The following is a 25,756-nucleotide window of genomic DNA, read 5'->3' as shown; positions in this document are numbered from 1 at the left end:
CATTAAATAAAATTAATCATTTAATAAATTGTAAATTTGTTTACGCAAATGAAAATAATTTAACGTCTGATCAATCATTCGATTGTGCTGATCGATCAAAATCGAATATGAATCAGACAATTATCTTTGCAAGATTTTGAAACACAGTTTCAATCAATTCAGATCAATTAATTATAGGTCTTTCGAAACTACACTCGAAATCAAACTCAAAGATATATATTCTTCGATTGTGACAAATTTGCATACAATTTCTGCTCATTGCAAAACAACCAATTATATCTCGAGTATCATTTCTAAGCTATTATGCAGTTTTTATTGTTTCGGTAAGACCTAGATAATTAAAAAAGAAATATTAGAATTGTACGGTGTATCTGACATTTATCTGACATTAAATGACAACTTTTGGATTTTGCTTTCGGTTATTACGCTAGCGCTCAGGCAAACGTTTACCACTTTCTTGATAGGCGATCTAACAACGTGTGATTCGATATTCTGACAGCATGCTTACAATTAGCATACATTTTTGCTCGTTTATACGTGACGTGCGCTAGCCGTTACCTGCATGTTGCGGGGAGTGTTGTTTGGGGGAGTTCATGTCTGGTGGCTCGTCACTGAAGGACACTGACTTTTCAAACGACACCGACTTGTCTGGAATAGATGTTGATCAGCATATTTCTGCGTGGTATATGTGCGTTAAGCGTAAAAAAAGCGTGTACCGAATGGAATTAGCGCCGGCTGTACGGATGCTTTCGCATAATCGAAGAAGTTCTATTTACCAGAGAGATGAATATTAATTAAGCTAGAGGCTCAACTTGGGATTATGCTCCTTTTGATATCTTTATAAATTCTGTTATTTCGAAAATTTAAACTAATTTACAAATATTTTAAACATTGCACTTGCAAAGTCATCTCTATTTCTAAACAGCTGTTTTCTCTGTTGATCATCCCTAAAGCCGGTAGCGGATAAACCGATTATGAAAATGTAAAGATTTCGATCTATGCATCGTGCAAACGAAAATCATAGATGAATGCAAGGAATATAAAATTAAATATATTAATACTTTTAAAAGACGATATTTTATATTTCCATGGAAAAAAGAAGTAAAAAATAATCGCGCAATTTGAATAGTAAAAGACGACTTCAAAAAGTGAAAAAAAAAGTTCGCGAATGTGACTACAGATTTAATAAAAATTTAAAATTATTGGTGCTATTAAACTTTTTTAGAAAAATTACCGTAAAATTATACATATAATCAAAAAAATAAAAAAGCGGGGACAAAATAAAAAGGCACGAATGTGCGAGACGTATAACGATGGTAACGCGAGAGATGAGAAGCGGCAATGCATTTGCGAGAGCAAGTGTGTGTGCATAAAGGAAACATATTTTGAAGCGCACCTTTGCCTAATTTTGGCGGTTTAACGTCAGTCCTTAAGTACGAGTCATCTGTAACGGCAGGTTGAGACACTTGAATTTTAAAGGACACGCGTTTTATTGACGTCAATAAAAAGGTAGAGGTATAACGTTAAACATAATAATAATAATAATAATAATATTCATAAATATATGAATATATATAAATATATAAGATAAAAATATTATAATATATATGTATATATATAAATATAAATAGAGCGGTTAATACAATGATTCGGAGGTGAATAGAAGATAAAAGAAGATGAGAGACACACCTGGCAGTGAGGCAGAGCTGGAGCTAGAATGTTTGTCGAACTCGTCCCCGGCGCCTGGTGTGTGCGTTAGTCGGAATAACAAAGCAGTTGTACAGCAGGGTAGTTTAGGAGAGTTCAGTCCGTGAGACTGTATCGCCACGAGCAACAATATACCGTTCAATTGTAATCAACTTGTTACACGCGACAATTTTCAAACATGCAAATATAAAAGCCGAGAAAAAGCTTATGGATTTAACAAGATTAATTATATACAATCATTTATCGATTCAAATTAATTTCCTTCAGATTCTTTCTACACTGCTTATTAAACTCCTCAACTGTATGATTATAATATTGCTTGAATTATCTTTAATATTGATATTAATCAATAAAATAAATAAATGTTATAGATTAATATATTTTTTCAATCAATTATTCACTTAAAATTTTATCTGTGTGTATTAATGCAGTTTGCTACTTTTTGCTTGTTTCATTATACTAACGAAACGATATTATTGATATCAACGCATATTCGAAATATATATATCCAAATAATACGTCCAAATATTCACTAGCTTCAAGCTTTTGTTTCGAAACATGCTAGGTATGAATAATAATATTGGCATATTGTTGCTGGCGCGTAATTCACGGCATAAATTCTTCCAAATATATATGTATGTATATCTGCATGTATGTATGCAACACACATATGTATGTATACGTATGCAAGTTTATATCTAAAATTGTGTCGTTTCAGTGAATTGCGACTTATCCAGAAGGCGACCACGATCGTTATTATTATTACAAATCATTCAAAATTGGAAATATAAAATGATGGAAATGCCAAAAATTCTTGTCAATCTTTCTTATGCTGATGCATTCTTCATATACTTTATAATTTTTTACACCTAGTATTTGTGTTTTACTTTCTTTTGTATCCATAATTATAATTGTAAAATTTTAATAATATTGAATTTTATTATCAAAATTATTATTTTAACATTTACATTCATTTTGAATTTCTTATCTGCGATAATCTAAATTATGTCAAAGAAGAAATTATAATTATTAATTATTAATTCTATTAAAAGATATATATATATTAAAAGATTAGCGTAGCCGCCTCGTCTTCTAATGATCTAATGATCTAATGATGCGTTTACGATATGATGATGTTATTAAAAACCGTTTTAAGATGTCTGAGAGTAGTCGAAAGATGATGAAGTGGATAGATGAACAGGCACGGATGAAACGGACAGATGAATATTAGTGGAGACTACTTTATATGTAAGCTGTGTAGCAGTCTCTCATATGCTTCTTAGCTGAAACTATCTTAGTGAATTAAGTGAATGCGCTAACTCTTTTATAAAATGAGCACTAAAATGAAGAAACTAAATGACATCGCTAAAATCGATCGTCTTAATTAAGATAAAAATTTCCCAAGATTAAATTATGATGGCATCTATATGACTTGTCTCAAAAGAAAGTAGAATGATTTTATTTATAGTCTTTTATTAAATTTATCTAGAATAAAACGTGATTAATCTAGTGAAAATATTGATTTTTCTCTTTGCAAAGAATTAAATTTTCTTTCGTTAGAATATATTTAATGAATGATATATGAATTTTTTTCTGACCAAGAATTCTTTAATGCAACATTTAAGAGATAACCAAATGTTAACTTTGCAAATTTCTAATATTGAGAAAAATAAAATTGTAATTTATTTCCCGAAAGAAAATCACGTTGAATCGGATAAGTTTAACAAAACGAAATAAATCATTCCATTTTGATTTAGAGACAAATTCATATTCTTTCGCGATGATATGTTATCGAGAACTAAAGAGAAAGATGCTATGGCATGTTAGATGAAAACAGAACAGAAAAAACCTAGAGAAAAAGTAAAGCTACGATTTTTACGAGATGCGTACCTGCGGCTCTCGCGTAAGGATCTCGTCCTGGCGGGACTTGCAAGTATTCTCGTGGCGAAGGGCTGGTATGCGGAGCATGTGTCAGAGCTTTCTGCACGAGCCCGGTTAGATTGGCCAACTGTCTTTCCATGTGCTCCACTCTTATCCTACGACAGATAATTCTCGATTAAAATGTTATGATATTGTTAATTTCAGTAACATCTACCGTTTCAAAAATGGAGAATTTCGACTTTATTCTCGATGGGTAATGTGATGATGAATACTGCAAAAATTATAACTTTCGACAAATGTTATCTATCATTATCTCTTTGGACAAAATTTCATGCGCCACAAAATACAATAAATGTCCATTAGATCTATTGAATATAATAAAATGAATTAGCTATTTCATTTTTATTACGTTAATTAATTAATGAATATTTTAATCAATTAATTGAAATTATTTCTATTAATTTCGATATCAAATGATATTTTATCTTTAAACTATGATTCATATTATTACAATATTAATATTATAAAAAAAATAATAATAAACTAATAATATCATATAAAATGATGATGAATGATGTTATAGCGAATAAAAGGCAAAATGCGGTACATTAATTAAAAGATATTAATATCTACGTACTTTTATATTACGTATTTTTTTCAGTATTATTTTTTTATATTCTAGTAAAAGTCTGACTTTTAAAGCAAGAGATCGAGAGACTTTGTTACAATGTAAATAATAATAAAAAATAATAATATTTTTACACATATCCGTTTTCACTGAAAGCATCTGAAATTTTTTCCCATGCAAGAAATTCTTTTCTTTATACAATGACATATCTAAAAATTCCATTTCTAATGTATATTTCTTGTCGGTGAAATCGGATATGAGTTATGTTATACGATGCTAATCACGTGCATCTATCGCTTTGCATGACAAGTGACAGCAGTGCCTAATCTACGTCACAGTGACAGTACATAAAATGATATACAGGGTGATATATGTGATGCACGACGGATCATATCGTTTACGTGATTCTCATGGCGGTCAATTTCGGAACTTGGTGTAACTTTTGTAAAGTTGTGCGAGAGAGTTTGTGTGACCGACGAGAGAATCCATTTCAGTTTTCCGATATGTACTTCGTTCCATCATAGAATATTAATTCCCTCTACAAAGTTCTCATGCGAGAATGTTCATGACAGCTTCCGAACATCCTTATGGCTAATAGAGATTTATCACAAATGTGGATTTTAAGTGAAAATAATTATATAATGATTTTAATATACAAACAAATTTTTTTATTACTGATGTGTTAAAAATATATTTCTTTCATTAAAATTATAGTCATTTAATACCATTTTAAGTAATAATGATTTGTATAAACATTTAATTACTTTATAACAAAAACAAACAAAAATAAAAGAAAGTAATAGGATTTTATATAAAATTAATAATTACATATAAAACAAAATATAATGATATATCGCTAATACATTAATTTTTGCACATGGATTGTTGTGGAATGGTATTAAGGAGACAACAAAGATAGATTATTGATCATGTACATCATTGTAGGGTGAATTATAGTAAAAAATTTTGTAAATTCGTTACATTATTCATTAATTTTACTTGGAGGCATGTTAATAATTTTATGATACGTGGTTGTGTATATCCGTTTTTTCTGTGGTACGTGCAAAACACCCTGTATATGATCAATGCATTCTTCTCTACGATCGCTAGTCGGCATGCTGCATTCCACCGAGAATTGTAAGTTATTTCTATACGTGTCATATACAATTTTTGAGTCACAATTAATTATGGCATATTTACACACATATGGCATATAATAGACACACATCTTGTTTCTGAGCAATAAAGAACATAATTGATATTACTTTGCAACAGTAAAATATGTAGAATGTTCTGGAAAATATGGATAATATAAGTAGGACACATGACATGTATATAGCATCCACTAATCATAATATTTTTGAATATAACACTGTAATTTTAATAATTAAGAATTAAGATACTTGTTAAGAAAATGAGAAAAATAAAATATTGTTTGTCTTATTTATTTATATTATTATTGATTTATATTTTTTCGCCTAGAATACAAGTATTAAATTACAAACTACAAACACAATAGCTTTAAATAGCTCTCTTTTTAATTAAAGCAAAAATCTGGCTAGGTATAAATCTTGTTTTTGAAAAATTAATTAAAAACTAAATCTGTATTTTACAATTCCCATATTATCCATGACACATTGTATACTGTATATGTTATATCGTTTATGCAATACCATGTAAAAACTAAATTTCACAATGAACAAGAGAAAATGTTTCAGCTTCGCTTCTTTTCTGATGTATTATTAATTTTTATAAAAATACAATTGTATCATTTATGACATATTGTATAGATCAATATGCAAAACATAAAAATTTTAAATAAAATTTTGTAATTTTATAAGTATTATACAAACGATATATTTGTATTTGAAAAACGGAAGCATAAATCTAAAAAATTTATTTTTTAGGAAAAACTTGTAAATATATTGAAAAATAATCATGACTGTATATCTCAGCTAATAATAATATGGAACATGGATTTTTCAGTATTTAATTTAGCATTTATATAAAATTATATCGATTATCTAGTATATAAAGTTTACTGCATGCATTTTCAAAATAACTGTTGTTAATTATTTTAATTAAATAATTGAGCTATGTTATATTATAATTTACGCAAATTGTTGTTTAGTTGAAATGATTTATAGATATCAATAATAACAAATTTTGTTTGTTTGCTTCCACTTCTCAGAAATAAATTCGTTCAAGTCACTATTAATAGAGCCATTTGCCTCACGCGAACGGAAGTAACTCGACAAAATTGATATTCTAACATCTCTTTCTTGCGCGATCACTCAGTTAAGGTATTCGATGTAATCTACAACATGCACTTGCAGACAATTCTTTATGGATAATATTCCCCATGCTTTGCATGGGAATGGGGATAGCAGCGGAAGTGAATACATGTATTTCTCAATGTATAAACTCGAAATAAAATTCCTATAAAAAAATATCATAAACTTGATAAATTATTAAAGTTTCACGGACAGAAATTGTTGGTTCGTTCAAATTCGATCGGTCAAGCAGACATTTTACGAATGTGAACGCTATATTTCGATGATCGTACTAATCTTGAAATAGCAAATTTCTAAAAAAATTTTTCGAGAATTTCAGAAATTTTTTATTATTTAAGTAATTATTTGACAAATGTGACTTCATCGCCATAAAATATCAGCATAAAATGGACATGTATGAAAAGTGATGGTATGAAAAGATAAAAGAAAAAAAAAGAATGATTCGGGTGACGCTATCGTTTCTTATAAATAAATATAGCGATTGATACTGATCAATATTACAGTTCAATATCCAGGCTTCGAATAGCAATTAAATAACTGGAAGTATTCCATTTACTATGAAATAATGAATAACAGGAAAAAATTTCATCGATCGTTTTCTTCAATATAAACGAATCTGTTACTAATTGGATCATGTTATTTCTCATAAAATGAACAAAAAGTACAATTGATAATTCTATATTTATGAATAATATTCATGTTATAATAAAGAAATATTTCTCCGTTAACAGAATTAAAAAATTTTGTTGAATTTAATACGATAGAGTTTATATACTTTCGTATAAAAAATTTTCTCAAAGTTACAGAATTTAGAAAAAAATGATTTTAATCATATCAACGTTATCATAACGTTTTACATTTCACAAAATTTAAAGTTTACCTAATAATAATAATAATAGCTGAAAATTAATACATATCTAATCTGTGATTAATCAAACATGAAAAAAATTTATTTTAATTTCTTTCACATCTGACATTTTTCATCATGCATCCCAAGATAATAGCATTAAACGTATCCACCTCCGTTTTAGTGAGGAATCCAGGTTCTTTCCTCCCTCCTCAAATAAAGTGAAAATAAATTTTAAAATAATTATATGAATTATTTTAAATAATTATTTGAATCGATTAGTTTCATGGAAAGTTTCTAAGTAATATCTACGTGTTAGAAAAATGTATCGTAATAAAATCATCGTTAATTATGTATTTTAAAACATACAATCACAATTAGGAGAGATAATGAAGGAATCCTGGATTCGCCACTGTCCTGCTTTTAGGGGGAAGCACGCTCGAAACGACACTCGTGCAACCCGTGTATTCATTCATAAGCATCCAGCTAGACAACCAGCCGACCATTCGCGTGACGGTCGGTTTTTATATATTTTCCCTTTCTTTTTTTTTCTTTTTCGCTTTATTCTTTTTCTTCTCATTTATTTTTTTTTCACAGGCAGGCAGACGCTCTACGCAAGACAAACACGCAGGCGAGACACGAGTTGTGTGTGTATGCGACACGTGGGTGCAGTACCGAGTAGCGTCGTAGGCCTGTCCGGCGGGTGGCAGGGGGGGTGCCGCCCCCGTAGGGAACGGGGACCGCGGGGGACCAGACGGCGGACGCCCCGGTGGTTTCACGCCGTAAAGACTGTACGATTCCTCCAACAGCTCCGTATCGCTGCACCACCCACAACAGACATACACATCCGCGCTATCAGACATTCAAGTGGAGGAGCCGAGGTGCGGGGACCAGTAATGGGAGAAAAGGGGAGCATGGAATAGGAAAGAAGAAGGTTGGAACTCTCGTCCAGGGTGGAACGGGATGCTGGAAACAGAGACGACGATGTTTCGCCGACATAGGGGGTCGTCGTCAGGCGGAAGGGAAGAGAGGTGGGCAGGGTTGGTTTCCAGGTGAGTGGAGTTTATTCACCCGGAGAGCGCGCGTTCCTGACTTTATGGAAAATCTCTCGACAGACTAAATGTACGCGAACTGGATGTACTATCGGAGTTCTTATTAAGGACGTTATTATGTACATCTAACAAATTACTTCGTGTTTATTTCTCGATTAATAATTTCCCGGAACAAAAACATCCGTTATCTATATTAAATCTGCTACTGCATCAATAATATCGTAACTATTTACAGTTTTTAATAAACTCAATCGGTTCCAATATATATGGGCATATGATAAACTATATTCCACATAAATAAAATATGTATGCCAATAAAGCGAATGAAGTGAGTTTCATCGTGATGAAATAGCCAATACTTTCTTTCGTTATTGGTTATATAAATTCTGCTACTTTTTCCCTGTGGAAATTATATTCTATTATTCACATACAGCAGCCTAGATTTCCTCTACTTCTCTTTATTTATACATTTATCAATTAAATCTTTAATAATCTATGTAACGGCCAAATTCCAATAACAAATTCTCAATCTTGTTAAAATAAATTAGTTTACAATTGAATAAAGACTAAAGTCTTTTTATCCACTCGTACTTTTTTCAAGTTCATTAAACTAGATTTTAAATCATATAAAAATTCATATCATTTTTATGAAAATAAATTTTAGATTGATTTTGAACAAAAATCGGTAAAAGAAAACAGGAAATCTGAGGTACTCAAGTATGTAAATTTCGTTAATTATAGCATGACGTGTCTCTTTAATTATTATGAACTATCGAGTGCAATCGCGGTTAATTATTACGGAAGTGCGCAAAACTCCGGTTACCTGGCTTCTTCGTCGATAACGGGAGTAACGGTGCCCGAGTATTGCGAATAATACGGATCTTCGTAACTGCTACTGGCGCTGTAAGGCCCGGGTGGATATCTTCCGCTTCCGGAACCGACACCACCACCGCGCTCAGGGCTGCTCATGTATCCACTTTCCCCGTGTAGTCGATCTGAGAAGATTTAAATCAGTAATGTGTGTTAGTCGGAGCCAAGGATGTCCATTAAAATTCACTTTTCTTACATTATCCTGTTATATTGTTAGTTTATTTGAAAAAAAAAATAAATTTTATATTTAGCGGAATTTACAATAATAATAATTAAATATATGAAATATGTGCTAATAATAAAATATAAAATCTTAAATAATATTATACGCATACATATATATATGCATACTATTAAATTAAAAAAATATATATGTATATAGAGCTTGTAATAAATGATAAAAGTTAATGAATGATAAATAAATAAGTGAATAAAATCAATAATTTATTTAATGTGCTGATTATACAGAATTAATTGCACGATATTAAAATGTTTCATTTATTCTATGCAAAATATCTTGTGCGATTTTTTTTTTCAAATGAATCATCATCATTGTTATCTGTTTGTGGCTCGATACCTCCGTCGAATTCCGTGATGCGCGAATGTGCAAATGAAATTACGATCAACGGACCGTATCAATGAAGAAATGTCGTTTATCAGTCATCGTGATGGAGGATGAAGAAGAAAGATTTTTCATGATCGTGCTTTTTATGGAAGGGTACACAATCTACGACTCTCGAGTGACAGCGAGAGCGGATGAAAAATGAGATGAAAGGATGCTGCTTTTCGTACATTATGATATCACATAGCATTCTAGAAGGCAGGCGACATACGCAAGAGGTTTTTGAAGAGCTTAGCTCTCTTAGTGTTGGGAATATTAGTTTGCGAGTTTTACTATAACTTTGTAATTCCAACACGCATTTTATGTGTCATTAAAAGCATGAGATTGCTTAGAATATTAATTCATAACACGAATAGAATTTCTTATAAATGCATTCGTATATTGAAAATAAATGTCTTTGAAAAAAACACTAGTAGGAGGTAGAGGAATTTTAAAATAAAATTAAAAATGCAATATATATACATATATTACGATTTCGAGAATATTTCAAAATGTATGAAGATATCTCAATTTTAAATACAATTATTGTAGAATTCCAAAAGTGTTAATCGCAAATAAGAATTGAAAAATTAATATATCGAAAATTAATATAATATTATGTATGATAAGCATTGCTTTGTAGTATACTAGTTAATTTTGTGTGATTGCGTGTAATTAATAAAACATTAAAATAATAAAAAATTTGCGTTGCAAAGTCGGTTATTTCAGGGTTCAATTTCGGGGACAACACCCAATGAAATTTCAATCTTCTTCTTCTTTGCGCAATATGTCAACAGCATTCAAAGTTCACCGGTGTAAATTCAAAACGTTTCGATTCAATCTATCCATTCCCATCTATTCCCAACACTATCTCGGTCTCGAGGTCGTTTAATTAAAACTTGGCTCGATCCGGCTAATCGCAACTGCCAATTTCATGGTTTTCCTGCGGTTATTGCATTCCGAGCAACCAAAATCACTCTTGTGCTGAAACGTGTCCTTATTACGAATGCGCATTGTTTCTGTCATGTTATATTAAAATATTTTTATTATAAATTTTTAGTATTTCCACTCATATAGCTTCTATCAAATAATTTATTTTTATGAAATATATACAAGGTTTTGAAAAAAAAAAACAAGCGAAGAAAGATTAACCGAAGCGTCAAAATAATCTGTGCATAAAACTGACAAAGGTTTATCTATCATTTGAATTTTTAACCGCGATGGAAGCAACGATAAATAATTATCTCCATATTGTTCACAAATAAAACAGAAGTGTATTTTGTGTTTCAATTGGGTTCTATTTCGCTTCGGACACAGTTCTGTTCGGTGATTGCACCGTTTCAAAATTTACAAGGCACACTGTCTACAGCGCGTATCCGTTTCGGAACAAATTGTATCACGATAAAAGTCCTTAACCGGAAATTGTATCAAACGCAAGTGTGTGTATACGGCTACGTGATTTGATCGCGTGTACGTGTTTTTCGATACGTATCCGTTGCTCCATCGTCAGTAGGTTATAACATTTCAGTTCGGTTCGATATTTCCCTTATGAATTGTTAACGATGTTTCGTCCAATCTACTGTTTGCGACCAGAAGAGAAAAATGTATTGTTCGTTTGGGACAAGCCATTTTTTTTATTATTATCACAGGTAATTTTTTTATGATCATTAGTGTAAGCTGCATGTAATTGTTACTTCGCATGTCGTTAATAATGTTAGTAATAAACAGCTTATTTGATAATCTATAATTCTAGATAAAAAAAAATATTATAAATTTTGAAATAATTTTACAGCAAAGTTAGATCGATTTCAACAAAGCACGCGAGATAAGAGTATTATCGATCGTCGTCCCGTTGCGGAAGGATCGAGCTGTGTCTGACGAATGTTTAAGGATACTACTGACCTGGTATACTATAGAGGGAGACCGAGCTGTCTCTAGAGAAGCGCGCCGAGCCCCCGAGGCTTCCAAGGGGACTCTTACCACACTGGTAGCTGCGAAGCGGCTTGGCCGGCGGCACCCCGCCACCACCTATCCAACCATCCAAAAAACCAAACAAAAAACCAATGTACCCAGGTGCTCCGATGCACGTATCTCTCTGCCACCTCGCTAAGCCGTTCGACGTTCAGTGCACATGCAGAAGTGAACAAGAGGGGATCTCGATCCGCGCGGTCGTTATCGATGTCTTTTCGCCAATTTCTCGTGCGAAAAGAAGTAACTTCGTTCAAATTTACACAGTGCCCATATAAATATATATCTGATAATTCCGAATACATGTAAGAATCGTATTTCCTGAGCTGCGATTATCAGGCGGAACAAAAGATCGGGTGATGAAATTAATAATCGTCTATTAAAGATGACTTTAGATGACAATCACACTCACATTTTTACAGTGATTTTGTAATGAACGCGTAATGATCACGAATGTCGTCGAAATTTAGATGCGACAGCTTGTCGACTTTTATATATGCACTTCTCGATCACACGTTATTACAATAGTCGCAAAGCGTCAAGAGAAATGTCTTCTTTGTTTTCGTCTAATAAAATCGATTCATCAGGCTGACACAGCAACGTTTTATTCTGCAAAAGATAGATTCGCCTCGTCATACCAGTCGATGATTAATTGTAATTGGTCCACGATCAGCTATTCACGCGTCCTGAATCTGTCCTTTTCGGCGTCTTAGTATCTGTTCAAGTAAAACGTTTCTCTCGACAACAAGGAGAACGTTCGTGGCGAATGAGGCCATCCTTTCCCTTGGACCAGCATACAGCTTAAATGTTTTTGAGTCATCCCGAATAGAGCGTTTGGTCAACGTCGATGGTCGTAACGATTTCAGATGTTGAATAATCAAGAATCGAAACGACCTTGCAACCGTCGATCGGAAGAAATGGAAAGCGATCGCGGGTACGTGCGTCTGTGCGCGTTAAGCTTAAAGCATGGGGTATGCGATGAAAAAAATTGGTCGAGTCAGAAGGTTTCAGGGAGAAAATTATTAAATTAAAAATAATCATTTCACTACTTTGCTCATCGATCGTTCTTTGCCACTCAATCGTACCACAAAAATAATGTTTTCAGAATGTAATTCTAACATGATGTAGGTTTTTTAAAAAATTTATGAATAATTATTCGAATTCAAATAGTTGATATTATACAATAAATATTAAACAATTTTCAAATTATATTAAAATTATATTAAAATAAATTAAATCAATTTTCAAAGTTAAATTCAAACTTATAAATTTGATTCATTTTGTACAATTATTAATTCGTTAAAACATCCTTCCATCTTTCTATGTATTCTATATAGATGTTTACGTTATGAATATTTACAATAAATAAATAATATAAAATAAATAATTGTTCTCTCATAATTGCTCAGTGGATTCGACCAATTTTTAGAGGCAAAACGATAAAGGGACTTTATTTTTCTTTGTATGTTGTATAAAGCTTATTAGAATTGGGTATTTAAGCATATTAACTCCATTAAGACAACCAGAATATTAAAATCTATTTTCGTATATGAGTCAAATACAATTCTTTCGGTAAACTTTTAATTTCTTATGAAACTTTAACCAGAATCAAATTCGATATTGAAATCTTATTTTGCAAAGCAGCTTTGTTTTGTAATTTTAAAGATCTTTTTAAAGATTTTAAAGATTTGTTTTGTAATCTTAAAGTTTCTGGTCAACTTAATGTAAGGGAATACGAAGTTATGTAGGACGAGCGCATGTAGATTTCGGAAGAAGAATGTTCTAATGATTTCTATATCACATTGAACATCAGTCGAGCATGAAGGAAATGTACATAAAATGCGAAGCGATAAATTCTTATCGATATCATGAGCGGCCCAAAAGCATTTTTAAAAGCTTTATCTTATTTATTACTACATTAGATGTAGTATTATTACATTAGATATGTATGATTAATTCATTATAAATATGTAACTTGAAAAAAAAAGAATTCATTTCACACAAGTTAAATTATCTTATTCGTATACATATATATTATATATAATAATTTGAAAGGGATTATAATATTATAAAATGTAATTGCGATATATTTTCATAAAAGAGTTTGCGAATTGTCGAGAAAAATCCTTGATCGATTTGTCATTTAATTTAATTACAATGTAAGCAATTCTTTGATTTAGAGGACAACAAATTTGATATCAAAAATTTAAAAGAAATGTTTCTTACAATATTACTGGGCCGCTCATTGATGGTCTCGAGGATATGAAATTCGTTGATCGCGAGCACAGTCGGTTTGCACATCTGTACGCAACGCGATGAAATGTGCATGTTTGTATGGAAATAGGAAAGAGGAAGAGAACGTGGACATTCGTATACCTGGTGTGGTAAGAGTCTTGGGCTGTGTCGGCGTCGCGCTCGGTCCTCCAACGACGCTCGATGCTGCTGGGCTGTACGCTCTTAGGAGCGATCCACCGCGCGGCAGGGTGCTGCTTCCGCCCACGTAATATCCGCTACCGGACGTCGAATTCTTGGCCGTCTGCGGGCAGAGAAGAAGAAGATGAGCGATTCACGTGCCGATAATCCGAAAGCCGGGGAACCATTTATATCACTTTTCAAGATGGCAATCGCGATAATTTAATTTGACGTGCAATTGTGTGGCAATCGGAAGCTATCATCTCTGAACAATACGTTCGATTCGAATTGCAAGATATGCTTTTATTCAGTTACTTATTTATTTCGTCATCTCTGGAAAATTTCGACATCAGATATGGTAAAATTTTTTTGCAGACAATTGAAATTTCTATCACGATTATTCGGGATTGCTATCTCGAGAATTGCCGAGGTAGATTTTTATCCATGTAAATTCTCGTTATACGAGTATCTCTCCAAGACTAGATGTCGCAACAGGTTTCAAGACTCGGTACCGTTAACGTTAACTTTCCAGAATTTCCATTTTCAGTGCGGGCATTTTTACGATCATTTTAACATATGTTACGTATCAATTTCCCGACGTACATAAACTTTTATCAAGCTTGATCAATGGCAGATTTAATTCGTCGTGATCTCAAGTTACTGCACAAATAACTTTCTTTTTTCTCATCACTAAATAAAAGTATTTAAAATTTTAAGATTTTTAAATAGAAAAAAATTATTTACAGCTTGCTAACTATAATAGCTATTTATAAAATAGCTATTTGTAGTTATTTTTGCAAGTATTTTTACGCATATCCTTCTTTTAAATGCGTGCAAGATTTTGAATTCTTCCCGGCTTAACTTTCAAGAAAATGCACTCTGAGATGTTCAGATAAGCTCAATAAAGCGTGTTTGTAATTCCGCTCTTGCTTGCGACATGGAATGTTTAAGTTATTCGTCGTATCATATCGCTTATTCTGTGTCTGAATAACTTTCCATGGAAAATCAACTTTCCCTATCGATCATTCAAAATGCACATTAGAAGTCATATATTTGAATTGTATAATAATTTAAGAAAACAAAACTGTTTCTCGCGTATTATACATTGAAATCGACATTTTTACGAGATTATATTGTTGGTTTAATCTACGTATTAAATTCCCCAAAAATCAAAGAATGTATACTAGTTTTAAATTAAAATATTTTGAGAAACTTCAAATAAATAATCTTCAAAAAATTTAATCGCATTCTTTTTCAATATCTGCTTCATTAATTTATCATCATATTGAATTTTTTTTTATTTCATGTATCAGAAATTGATTAAGAAAAATATGATAGTAAATATTACAATACTATTAAATTTAATTTATTATATTTCATTTATTTAATTTAATTTATTTAATTTATTATTAACTTTAATGTATTAATAAATATTATTAAACTTATGAATGATAAGATTTAATGCATACTTGATATATCTGGCATAAGATGATTGTAAATTTCTGGCATATCTATTTCCATAATTCATGCGTGGGCGATTTCGACCATCTCGTCATCTCTTGGTCAATCAATGGTAAAAATTGCATGCCGTGCGCAGTGGACTTAAAATGGGCCGCCTTAACCCGCGACTGTCACGAAAGGTCCTCCCTCTTCTGAGACTGATTCCGCTCTGTACTCACGCGCTCGTACTCGACCGATTCACATCGATTTCGCTTTAGTCGTTGTTTACCGTTGTCGGGAGTTCGGCTGGTCGCCTCACTCGCCGGGCGAATCGGTCAAGAAGAGAGTGGAGAAAAAGAGGTAGATCCACCGGTTCCGAAGAGAATGGATCGAAATTAGAGCGCTCTAATTAGTGAGAAGCGACAGAGATCGATCGCAAGAATAAAATCGAAAAAAAAGAGAAATAAACTTTTCTTTCCAAGGGAAATTTCTCTTTGGTGGCTTGATTCATGTACATCTCTTTTCATAGTAAATAACACACAACTCAATAAGTGAAAAAAAAAATAATTGCTTCTCCAGGCATCGATCTTACGTCGAATGTGAGTGAAGAGAGAAAAAAAACAAATATTCTTCCTTTCGCCTTTTGCACGTCTACGTGAAACGTGAAGAGAAGTCCATAAGCCGTTGAAGGGCCGTCTTTTCACTCTTGGCGTCTTTTTAATTATAGAGATCATTAAACGAGAACCAACAGAGTTCTAGCGAAGCTTTTGATTGCGTGGATGGGAGAGGAAGACCAGAGAGAAGACTATTGCTGCATTTTGTGCTTTCAGTCATGAAAGCTATCACACATCGAGCGAAGAGAGTCGACAGCGAAGCACCTTTATATTCTTCAACAAACATGTCAAGTGTCAAAAAAGCATACGTCACAAAAAGTTTGTAATTTCTCGCTCACGCTAGCAAGCGAAATCTTTTTATCTTTCGGTTGCAGGTATAGAAAATTCAATCTCTAAAAATTTAATAACGAGCGAATGACGGAAGGTCTACGTATCGTTGTCTCGATCACGGAAACTATCAATCAGCGAAAGATAAGTTACGAAGAAATTGTGCGACGAGAGCAAAAAGACCTCGCAACTAAAAAAGAAAAATCCATACAGCGAGTACAAGATAGATTGGCAGACGAGAGGAGATGCTAGACAATTCCTTGCAGTTTGACGGGACCGGTAAACGAGAGGAAGAAGGAGTCGCGTGTAAAAAAAAGGATATTAGCAGGAAAAGTTGGTAAGAAAAGTTGAGCAAATGTAACAGCGAAAGACAATCCTCTTTTCGTTGAGTACGATCAGATAGACGTGGAATAAGATTAAAATAAGAGGCTGCAGCCAAGTGCGAGAGATAAAGGGAGAGAGGAAGAGAAATCCGGACCAAGAAAAGAAGACCAAGCAATACTGTGTAAAAACTAAACGGCGAACTTTTGCTGCGAAGCAATTAAAGAAATAGTAGTTGGACGCAACGAGAGCGATGATAAGATAAGAATGAAGAAATTCGCGATCAACTTCAGAATTAGTGTTCTCTCTTTTTCGTTCTCCGTCCTTTTAGGCCCGCTTATTGCGACGATTTCAGGCATCTCGCCTGTAATTGTCGACGCCGAGAAGAATGTCCTCAATACCCCGATACATAGCGTCGAATTGACGCAAAAGGGTTACATCCAGGTGAGAAATAATTCGAGAGAAATTTCAACGTTCCTCGTTTAATTGCATCAAGAGCGTAAAACGCAATCTCATTTTTAATGCGATGAATTATTCAGCAATTAAAATTGTTTATATAACGAAAGAGAAAATAAAAATAATTAAGTAATTGAAAAATTTCAGACACAAATGTAATAATAAATGGAATAATTTGTCCGTAATCCAGAAGTAAATGTCTATAATTTTCAACATCAGAAATATATATCGGATCTCATTTTTACTTATTAATAAATAAATACTGATTAATATAAAATTATTGTATTGTTAAGTTTGCAGTCAATAACGTGACGATTTTTAAATTTTCTACTATAAAGTAGCACTGCAAAAATTCTCCTAATTTCGCTGAAATGCTCAATTAACCGAGTAAATTGGTTATAGATTGCGCAGTGAAACATTCCATAATCCAGCATTTAAATGTACACTGACAAAAAATAGGGGGCAAATAATGCTAAATCGATACGTTGTCGGATATAACGGATACATATTTTTCAACCAAGTATGGAAAATCGCGAGATTTCTATCGATTACGTGAGCAAAAGAGAGCTATTCCATAACACGTGTAAAAGAAATTGGTTTCACATTGATTGCTTAATTTTCATCGTTCATTCTAAAACACATTATGATTATGAGGTCCTTTCTACACGTACAATGTGTTTCAAGTTTTCTTTTATGCTTATTCTCTTCGACTGAGTTTTAAAATAAAAAGTAGTATAAATTCTTACTCTTTCTTTCGATTTTTTGATTATTTTTTTAATTAATTTTCTCGAATTATTATTTTATTTAAACAGATTTATTTTAAAATTCACAAAAAATATCTAACAATTTTTATAAAATTATATCTAATAATTTTTATAAAATTTTTTTCAAAAACTGTGAGAATGTTAGAAAATTTTTATTCAAGATTTAATTTTATATCGATTAAGAAATTAAAAAAAAAAAAACTACAGATATAAAGGAAAATAGTAATAATCTAAAACACTTTGTCGCTTTAATTAGATAGTGAAGCAGTACATGATATGCTAGCTAATTATCCCCACTTTTTAGTTTCTCAGATGGGCATTACCCGTGCCGGAAATTCACGAGTTTACATTCTGTCTTTGGATAAAATCAACAGATTTCACATATCCACACTCGATCTTTTCATATTCGAGTAAGTATCATTATCAATCTTAATTTGACATTTCTTTTGTGAATGAAATTTTAAATTGATACATTACAATAAATGGACGAATTTTGTTGTTTTTTCTAATTTATATGCATAATGCATCTAGAGAATTATTACGCAAAACAATAAATGCAGAGACAATTCATTTTTTTTGTAAAAGAAAATAGACTCACTGTTTGATAATTTAATAATGAGAAAAGCAATCTTTAAACATGTCACAAGAAATTAAAAAATATAAGAATTATTTCTCAATTTTACCTATAAATAAATCGAAGGTAACATTACGCGTTATATCGCATATTGTTATGTGAATATGGAATTACATCGAGACAAATGTAATATCTGCAAACGAATGATAATAGACGCCTAATGTTCTTAGCAGTACTACTTCCCACTTCTATCTTGGAATTGTTTTAACCGCTTTGAGACAGTAATGAGAACTGTTTTCTTACATGGGGCTGCTATTATCTACTCCGGCATTCAACGAATAGTTGCACAAGAGTCATTTTCCCGCGGAAAGCCGTAACGAGAAAAGTATCTTCGCTTACGGAAAATCGTTTCTGTGCTCGCACTTATGCGCATTGCATGTGTTACTTCGTTGCAACTTAATAATATGTTAATGGACACTTTGCCTCGCGGCATTATCCTTTTATGTATAAGAATTAGATGTATTAACCTCTTTCTTGTGAAACGCGAATTGCTCGAATTACAAAATCTTGCGAGATTTAACTACTTTCCGATAACGGATATAAACAGAATAACTGAATATTTATGATGAAACAGAGAGAGCCGAGAAAGTTATCTCACAACCTTGGCGGAAAATATTATTTTGTAATTATTCCATAAAGATCTCCTTCTATAATAGTATACTATTGTATAAGCAATCTCTGAGAATATGTCATAAAAAATTAAATGATATATAAATTGCTTTTCAATTTAAAAATTATAAATGTGAGGAAAACTAGTTTCAGAAAATTGAGCAGAGCTATTATTAAAGGCTGCTAAGGTTGAACAATTTTATTAAAGGATAACATGTTATTTATGAATAATAAACATAAATAAAAAATCGTCTTAAAATCATATTATTAACGAGAAAGATTTAGAATGTACTCCTTAATGCATAAATTCTGGCTTTATATGTTTCGTTGCATTTTGATCGAGAAGGCAATATGCAAATATAATCCTCTTTCGCCATCAAAGGGAACGAGCAGGAACGTTTGATTCGATCTTGGATATCATCGCGCGGAAGAAGCATTCATCTGGAAATCGACGGCGTGGAGGTATTTCGAAGGTCGGTTCGCATACAAGAGCACCGCTGGTATCACATATGTCAAAGCTGGGAGAATCGGGTCGGTCGTTACGCCCTGTGGCTTGACGGACATTTGGAGTTGCAAGGTCATCTTGAGGAGGTAAATCGTACTCATTGTTAAAATACCTACAGATTTTGGCATAAAAATATTTTCGTATAATTTAAATTCAAATTATGAAATGTAGGTCTCGGTTACTCAAATCTTCGCAAAACTTTTTTATTTCTAAATTATTCTCTATGTGATATGCCATAAGATCGTTAACAGAAGACTATTTTGCAGATGATCGAGCACGTGATCCCGGGAGGCGGCGATATCGTCCTAGGTCAAGAATATACCGACTTCGATAAAGGGCTAGAAGAGGGCATCGAGGGTGCGGTCTTGGGTTTTAATCTTCTGCTGGCTTCAGCGTTCAATTCTCTCGACAACGGCCCTCCAAGAGCCTTCCGATCAATCAATGAAACTACGGATCAGGCTATGGTTCCCCTCGCGGCAACCCAGATGAAAATGGCGAGGCGTGATTCGAATTTCAGAGCGACGCGTGCACTCGATAGACTGGTTTCGATGCGATTTGCGCTCAGTCCTAATTGGTCTCGGAGAATTCTTCGGCAGAATTCCTCAACCGTATCGCCATTATCGTATCGATTAAATATTGCCAATGATACAAGAAAAAAGGAGACATTGCCGATCCGTAGACAGGCGATCGCTTTTGTCGATGATTTGATCGGAGAAATCGGTTTATCCAAAAAACCATCGGACGATCCCTTGGGTCTACAGTTAGTAAAATTGTCTTACGTTCGCTGCCAGCTGGGCAGAGGTAGCCCGCCCATAGGTGATTCGTTAATGTTAATTTCTTGGAGCAGAACACCCGTAAGAATGTTCGGCGGTGCTACCATAAAAAACGTCGGCGATGAGTGCGGTAAATTTTAAGGGATTTTTCCCGAGCACACTCATATTGTATCAAAGTGGAAAGCGTATAATTAAAAGACGCTTTTCATAACAGAAAAGATATTTTGCCACAAAAACATGAGTTTGTCAGAAAATTTAAAATTAAAATTATGAAACGCGTTTGATAATTTTTTTTAATTTGAATAAAGTAGAATGTTTGAGTGAGTTTAAAAAAATATTGATGTAATGTCACAAAATATATGTAATATTAAAAAATGGTAAATTTAAACGATAACGAATTATGCATCAAAATATATCGTTTTCATTATTTTTAACATTCTCGAAATTTTTTTATAATATTCCATTTTATTATAAGCTACTAGAAATATACCGTTATATTAATTTTAAAAAGAATATGATACGCATATTTATGTAGTTTTCAATTTAAGTTTATGCCTTTTTTTGTGTTCTGTAGGATGCTAATTTCCCTTGACATTCTCTTCTTAAAAGTTTTTTTTTTTTGAACAATTTTATATAGATATATTTGTACATTATTCGTAAGTACTTTAAAATTCTCCATTTTTAGTGCCATATGTAACAAGCTTGTTGCAATCACTAATAAAGGATAAGCGTAAGCGAATTTAATAGTTTCGGCCTTATTAATGCATTTACGAGTAATTGCTCACATAACTTTGATTGCACGACTCCAGAGTTCCAAGTCGCATAATTACGGTTCAACTAGAAGTTCCACCCACAATCGATGATTTCGCTCCACGTATCGATCCACGTAGGGCGTTAATTAATTCTACAAATTTCCTTTAATAATCGCTGTGCAAGAGAAAAATATAAATGTCTCACGCCATAAAAAACCGCGACTTTTTTCTCTATTTGACAAAGTTATTGAATTTAAAAAAAAAATAGCTACTATGCGTACCAAGATTAAGCGAGTCGCCATAATAAATCTATATTCCAGTAATTTGATTTATCAAATAGAGGAAAAGTCAGTCAGAGACGATACATATGTTTAAAATCATCTTAATAAGAAGAATGAAAATTATATATATATATAATTTTCATTTAACTCATTGTATTCTTATTTAATTCAACTTATTGTAGCATTAAAATATTTAGCGATTAACGTTGTAAGTTAAATAAAAAATTTAAAATAAAATGTACAATTTTAAGTCATGAGAAATTTTTTATTATGAGGCTAATTTATATTTCATTTTTTATTAATTGACTTTTGTACGGTTCCTGCAATTCTTCAGCGTATTCTACACGAGATTTCGAAAGATCGTAGCTATGCCATTGTGCACGTTTAGTGTTTAGTAGCATCTCTTTTGTATGCGGAATTTCGATGCTGATGTCTCGCGGATGCGGATATTCTGTTGACATTGATAACGTAGGTGTACGAACGTTTTCAGTTCCAGCCGGAGACGCTTCTCGTCGATAGCGAACCGCGCCGGATGTTGAAATTCCGTTTTCATTTCTCGCAATTGGGATCGCCGCCGGCGAATAAACCGTACGTTACCATCGAATCTCCATATAATTCATGTTAATCATATTCTTTTGTAATTTTGCGCTAATGCAATCTTCTGATATAGTATATTAAAAGCCATCTAATGTTTACGAATTTCGCTAAAAGTAGCGTTGCGTAAAAAATCACTTCATTCAACTAATGTGTTTAGAATAATGTTTTTTAGAATTTAGATACGCTTTTTAGAAACCTTACACACACTTTTGCCTCCTCTTTTCTGCTCAACTTGTGTATAATCCACATGTATCTATCAAGTAATAAACTTTACAAGAAATAAGTTACTGCTGCGAGATAATAACTACACACGTACGTGCCTCATTAGCGATCACTAATTAAACTAATTAGACTAATCACTAGCATGCTGTTGGCATTGCAAAGCGTACAATGCCAAATACAGTTCAGTAACAGAATTACATAATTGGATTACATCAACCATACGTCTTCTCTCCGGCTGTGCTTTATTTGGCGAATTTCGAGCGCCACTTCACAAAGTGCTCGCAAAGTCACTTCTATGACCATTTGAAGAGCGTATTACGTTTTACGACACGTGCAATGGAATCAAATGGAAGGAAAAAAAAATACTTTGTTCTCTCGGTGCTTTTGCTACATGAGGCAATACAGTCCGCGTGGAGCATATTTCTGTTTTATTTCGACGATATCTGCAGGCCTCTGTGACATTAGGCGCTCTCGCGAAGATAAACTTTGCAGATATTAATGTTACGACAGAGCCGTAACCAAGGTGGTGTATTTGCAAGATACGAGGACAAAAGTATATCTCTTCATTCGCGCGAATATTTTTCTCCCTCTTTTCCATAAAAGAAGAAAAAAAAATAAAAGTTTAGAAGTGAAGGATATAGACTTCAGAATTATAATAATAAGAATAATGACAATTATATTGCATATTTTGTAGATTAAATAATAAATACACACGTAATATTTTATACATAAAATTGTTCATATGCGTTAATACTTTAATGTCAATCAACATTTAATCAGTTTCATGATTCGTATAATGTATCCCGTATTGTATACACATATATCGTGTGTTATATTGACATGCATCATTACATGCACGATGCATTCGTTTACGTGGATAAAAATATAGCACGTTTACAGCATCGAGCGTTCGGCTATCTCCAATATTCTCGCTTTACAAAATAATTTTGTTAATTCTCAGTTAAACTGGCATTTGATATGATGGATAAAATGATTATGTTATTATAATAAATATATCAATTTTTAGTAGATTACAATGTCTATAATTATGTTAACAAATTATATTATTATAAATATAAAATAAATATAGATATAACTATTAACTGCAAAAATGTATATATGTGTTTGATTTTTATTACGCATTTTACACATACATGAGATATTAAAATAATTTGGGAATTTTTTCTTTAAGGAGATATCGCGTGAGATTTTAAAAAGTACAATTCATGAAATTAATATAAATAGAGAAATTTCAGTAAATATTTATGGTCAGCTAATATTTATTAATGTAATAATTATTAAGCGGACCAACCAATCAGGGATTTGTATGAATAATGTGGAGTATTAATCGCGAACGTGCTAGTAGTTTATTAAACAAGAGAATTTGGCTGTTGTTCAAACTGAGTTAATGAGTGCTGCTATTAATTCAAAAGCACATGTTTATGGTTATTAAGAATTCAAAATCTACTATAAATAAAATATAGCAGAAATGTTATACACGTTATATATTTTCATTTTGCAATTTATATAGTTTTAATAATATTGTGAAAACTGTTCTAGTAGGTGGAACATTTTTTACCATATTTATTATATAACTTTGTTCTTTTATACGAGAAATAAATTTAAATCAATTTAAATTCTTAATCTGTTAAATCTCGATAAATAATAAACACAATTAAAAAGTTGCGATGTAATTACTATATACGTTATATGACGAATCTTTAATTTGAGTTTTCACTATTGCAATTTTCTTGTAATATATTTTGTAGTAATTACATAATATTGCGTGATAACTTCAAGGATATGAGAGAAATTTAATTTCGCTATTTGAAAAAAAAAACTAGAGCTCCTCAAGCGATACATGGTCATGTGAAATAATTCTTTCTATTACAACATTTAGACGACATCGCGATCATCGTGTCCCTCTGACATAACTATCATAATGCTATGAGTGACAGGCGTGATTCTTATATAACGTATGTAATTAAAAATTGCGTGCGATATGTATCCGCTCATCCACATTGTTAAATCATACAAACAAGTTCAACCACTTTCACATCTATTAATACAAGATTTTGAAATTGGTGGCCATTGAGATAAACAGTATTAGAATGATATAATTTTATACAAAATATCTAAAATATTATTGTTTGTTACTTTTTTTAAACAAAATTAACATATTAAAATATATTTTTTAATTTATTATTTTAGCTATATTATTTAAGAATCGCTAAATTTAAATTGTGATTGTTTTCATGATTTTTCTTTGTACTTATTTTTATTTATTAAATACGACAAAATAAATTTTATATGCGGAAAAATATGTATTATAAAATTTAATCATTTAAGATTAAGAAAAAAAATTAAGATTACATGTATGATATGGTTCATACACGCTAAATTTTTTAACTTTCATATTTTGTACACAATACATATCTGATTAACAGAACAGTATGTTATATACATCTCATATATGTATAATATTCGTTTGCGTGTATATTTCATTAGACTTTTTGAAATTAAAAATTATGCTTTCGCTTTCTCCAAAATCGCTTATATCGCATATTCACGATGGTAACAATTTCTCTCTTTCTATTTTAATGAAATCACTCCATTTTTTTAGCGTTCACAACATTATATAGTGCTATCCATTATTATCACAATAAATTTTATTGTCGAAGGTAATATATTTTTTTATGCTCCTTTATTATGTTCCTAGAAAACTTCGCTGATATGGCTAAAAGAATCTCTAGGCGATATCTCTAGTATCTCGCTATTCACTATTTTGAGCTTTTGATACATATCGAAGATATATCTGTCAAGAAATCAAAAACTACGATCATTTATTAAGAATCCAATACAAGCGAATACATCGAGATTTCTTTATGCACGAAAAAATAACAAAAGAGAAAAACGTCGAGGAATTGATACAATCGTGCGAATAATTGCAACGCATGAACGTGAACCATTTCATGCTATTCTTAACATCGTTGTGTAACGTGGAAACGATTCGAGCTTGACGCTGCTTATCTCGAAATTAAAATACAACCGTTGTTAATTCGTCTTGCGGAATGCATGTGTCGTTGACTTTCATTTTCCGTGGTAAATTTTTGTGCGAATGATATTTTACGGAGAAATCGACTATGTTTTTGCTGATTGCGATTAACCGAGATACGATTACAACATTACATCCTATCAGGC

General features: G+C 32.1%; 2 protein-coding genes across 20 annotated transcripts in view; one reads left to right on the top strand and one right to left on the bottom strand.

Annotated features, from left to right (window-relative positions):
* Positions 1 to 25,756, bottom strand: part of LOC145965091 (uncharacterized) — a 190,287-nt gene that overhangs the window by 24,919 nt on the left and 139,612 nt on the right. For 9 of the 19 annotated variants that reach the window (XM_083088398.1, XM_083088413.1, XM_083088416.1 and 6 more), the window contains 8 exons: positions 14,226 to 14,384; positions 11,783 to 11,921; positions 9,233 to 9,404; positions 8,033 to 8,176; positions 3,598 to 3,743; positions 1,690 to 1,743; positions 1,397 to 1,465; positions 559 to 648 (listed from right to left, as the gene is read on the bottom strand). In XM_083088398.1, the coding sequence (XP_082944524.1) occupies positions 559 to 648; positions 1,397 to 1,465; positions 1,690 to 1,743; positions 3,598 to 3,743; positions 8,033 to 8,176; positions 9,233 to 9,404; positions 11,783 to 11,921; positions 14,226 to 14,384 (973 nt within the window). Of the gene's footprint in view, positions 1 to 558; positions 649 to 1,396; positions 1,466 to 1,689; positions 1,744 to 3,597; positions 3,744 to 8,032; positions 8,177 to 9,232; positions 9,405 to 11,782; positions 11,922 to 14,224; positions 14,385 to 25,756 lie in introns of all 19 variants that reach the window. The other 10 variants (XM_083088407.1, XM_083088410.1, XM_083088400.1 and 7 more) reach the window with 9 other exon arrangements.
* LOC145965455 (uncharacterized) lies at positions 15,938 to 21,100 on the top strand. Its single transcript, XM_083089014.1, has 4 exons — positions 15,938 to 17,406; positions 18,487 to 18,592; positions 19,808 to 20,016; positions 20,197 to 21,100. The coding sequence occupies exons 1-4, from the start codon at positions 17,230 to 17,232 to the stop codon at positions 20,842 to 20,844; spliced, it is 1,140 nt and encodes a 379-aa protein (XP_082945140.1). The 5' UTR covers positions 15,938 to 17,229; the 3' UTR covers positions 20,845 to 21,100.

Source organism: Camponotus vicinus, unplaced genomic scaffold, assembly GCF_025532165.1.
Source record: "Camponotus vicinus isolate PSW18456_S1 unplaced genomic scaffold, iyCamVici1.0 SCAF_14, whole genome shotgun sequence".
Classification (NCBI taxonomy): Eukaryota; Metazoa; Arthropoda; class Insecta; order Hymenoptera; family Formicidae; genus Camponotus; species Camponotus vicinus.
This window is presented reverse-complemented; position numbering and strand designations above follow the sequence as displayed.

Coding starts and splice junctions, on each gene's coding strand:
- LOC145965455 (XM_083089014.1), top strand. CDS start 17,230: ATGAAGAAATTCGCGATCAACTTCAGAATTAGTGTTCTCTCTTTTTCG. Junction 18,593..19,807: donor CTCGATCTTTTCATATTCGA/GTAAGTATCATT, acceptor TCGCCATCAAAG/GGAACGAGCAGGAACGTTTG. Junction 20,017..20,196: donor TGCAAGGTCATCTTGAGGAG/GTAAATCGTACT, acceptor ACTATTTTGCAG/ATGATCGAGCACGTGATCCC.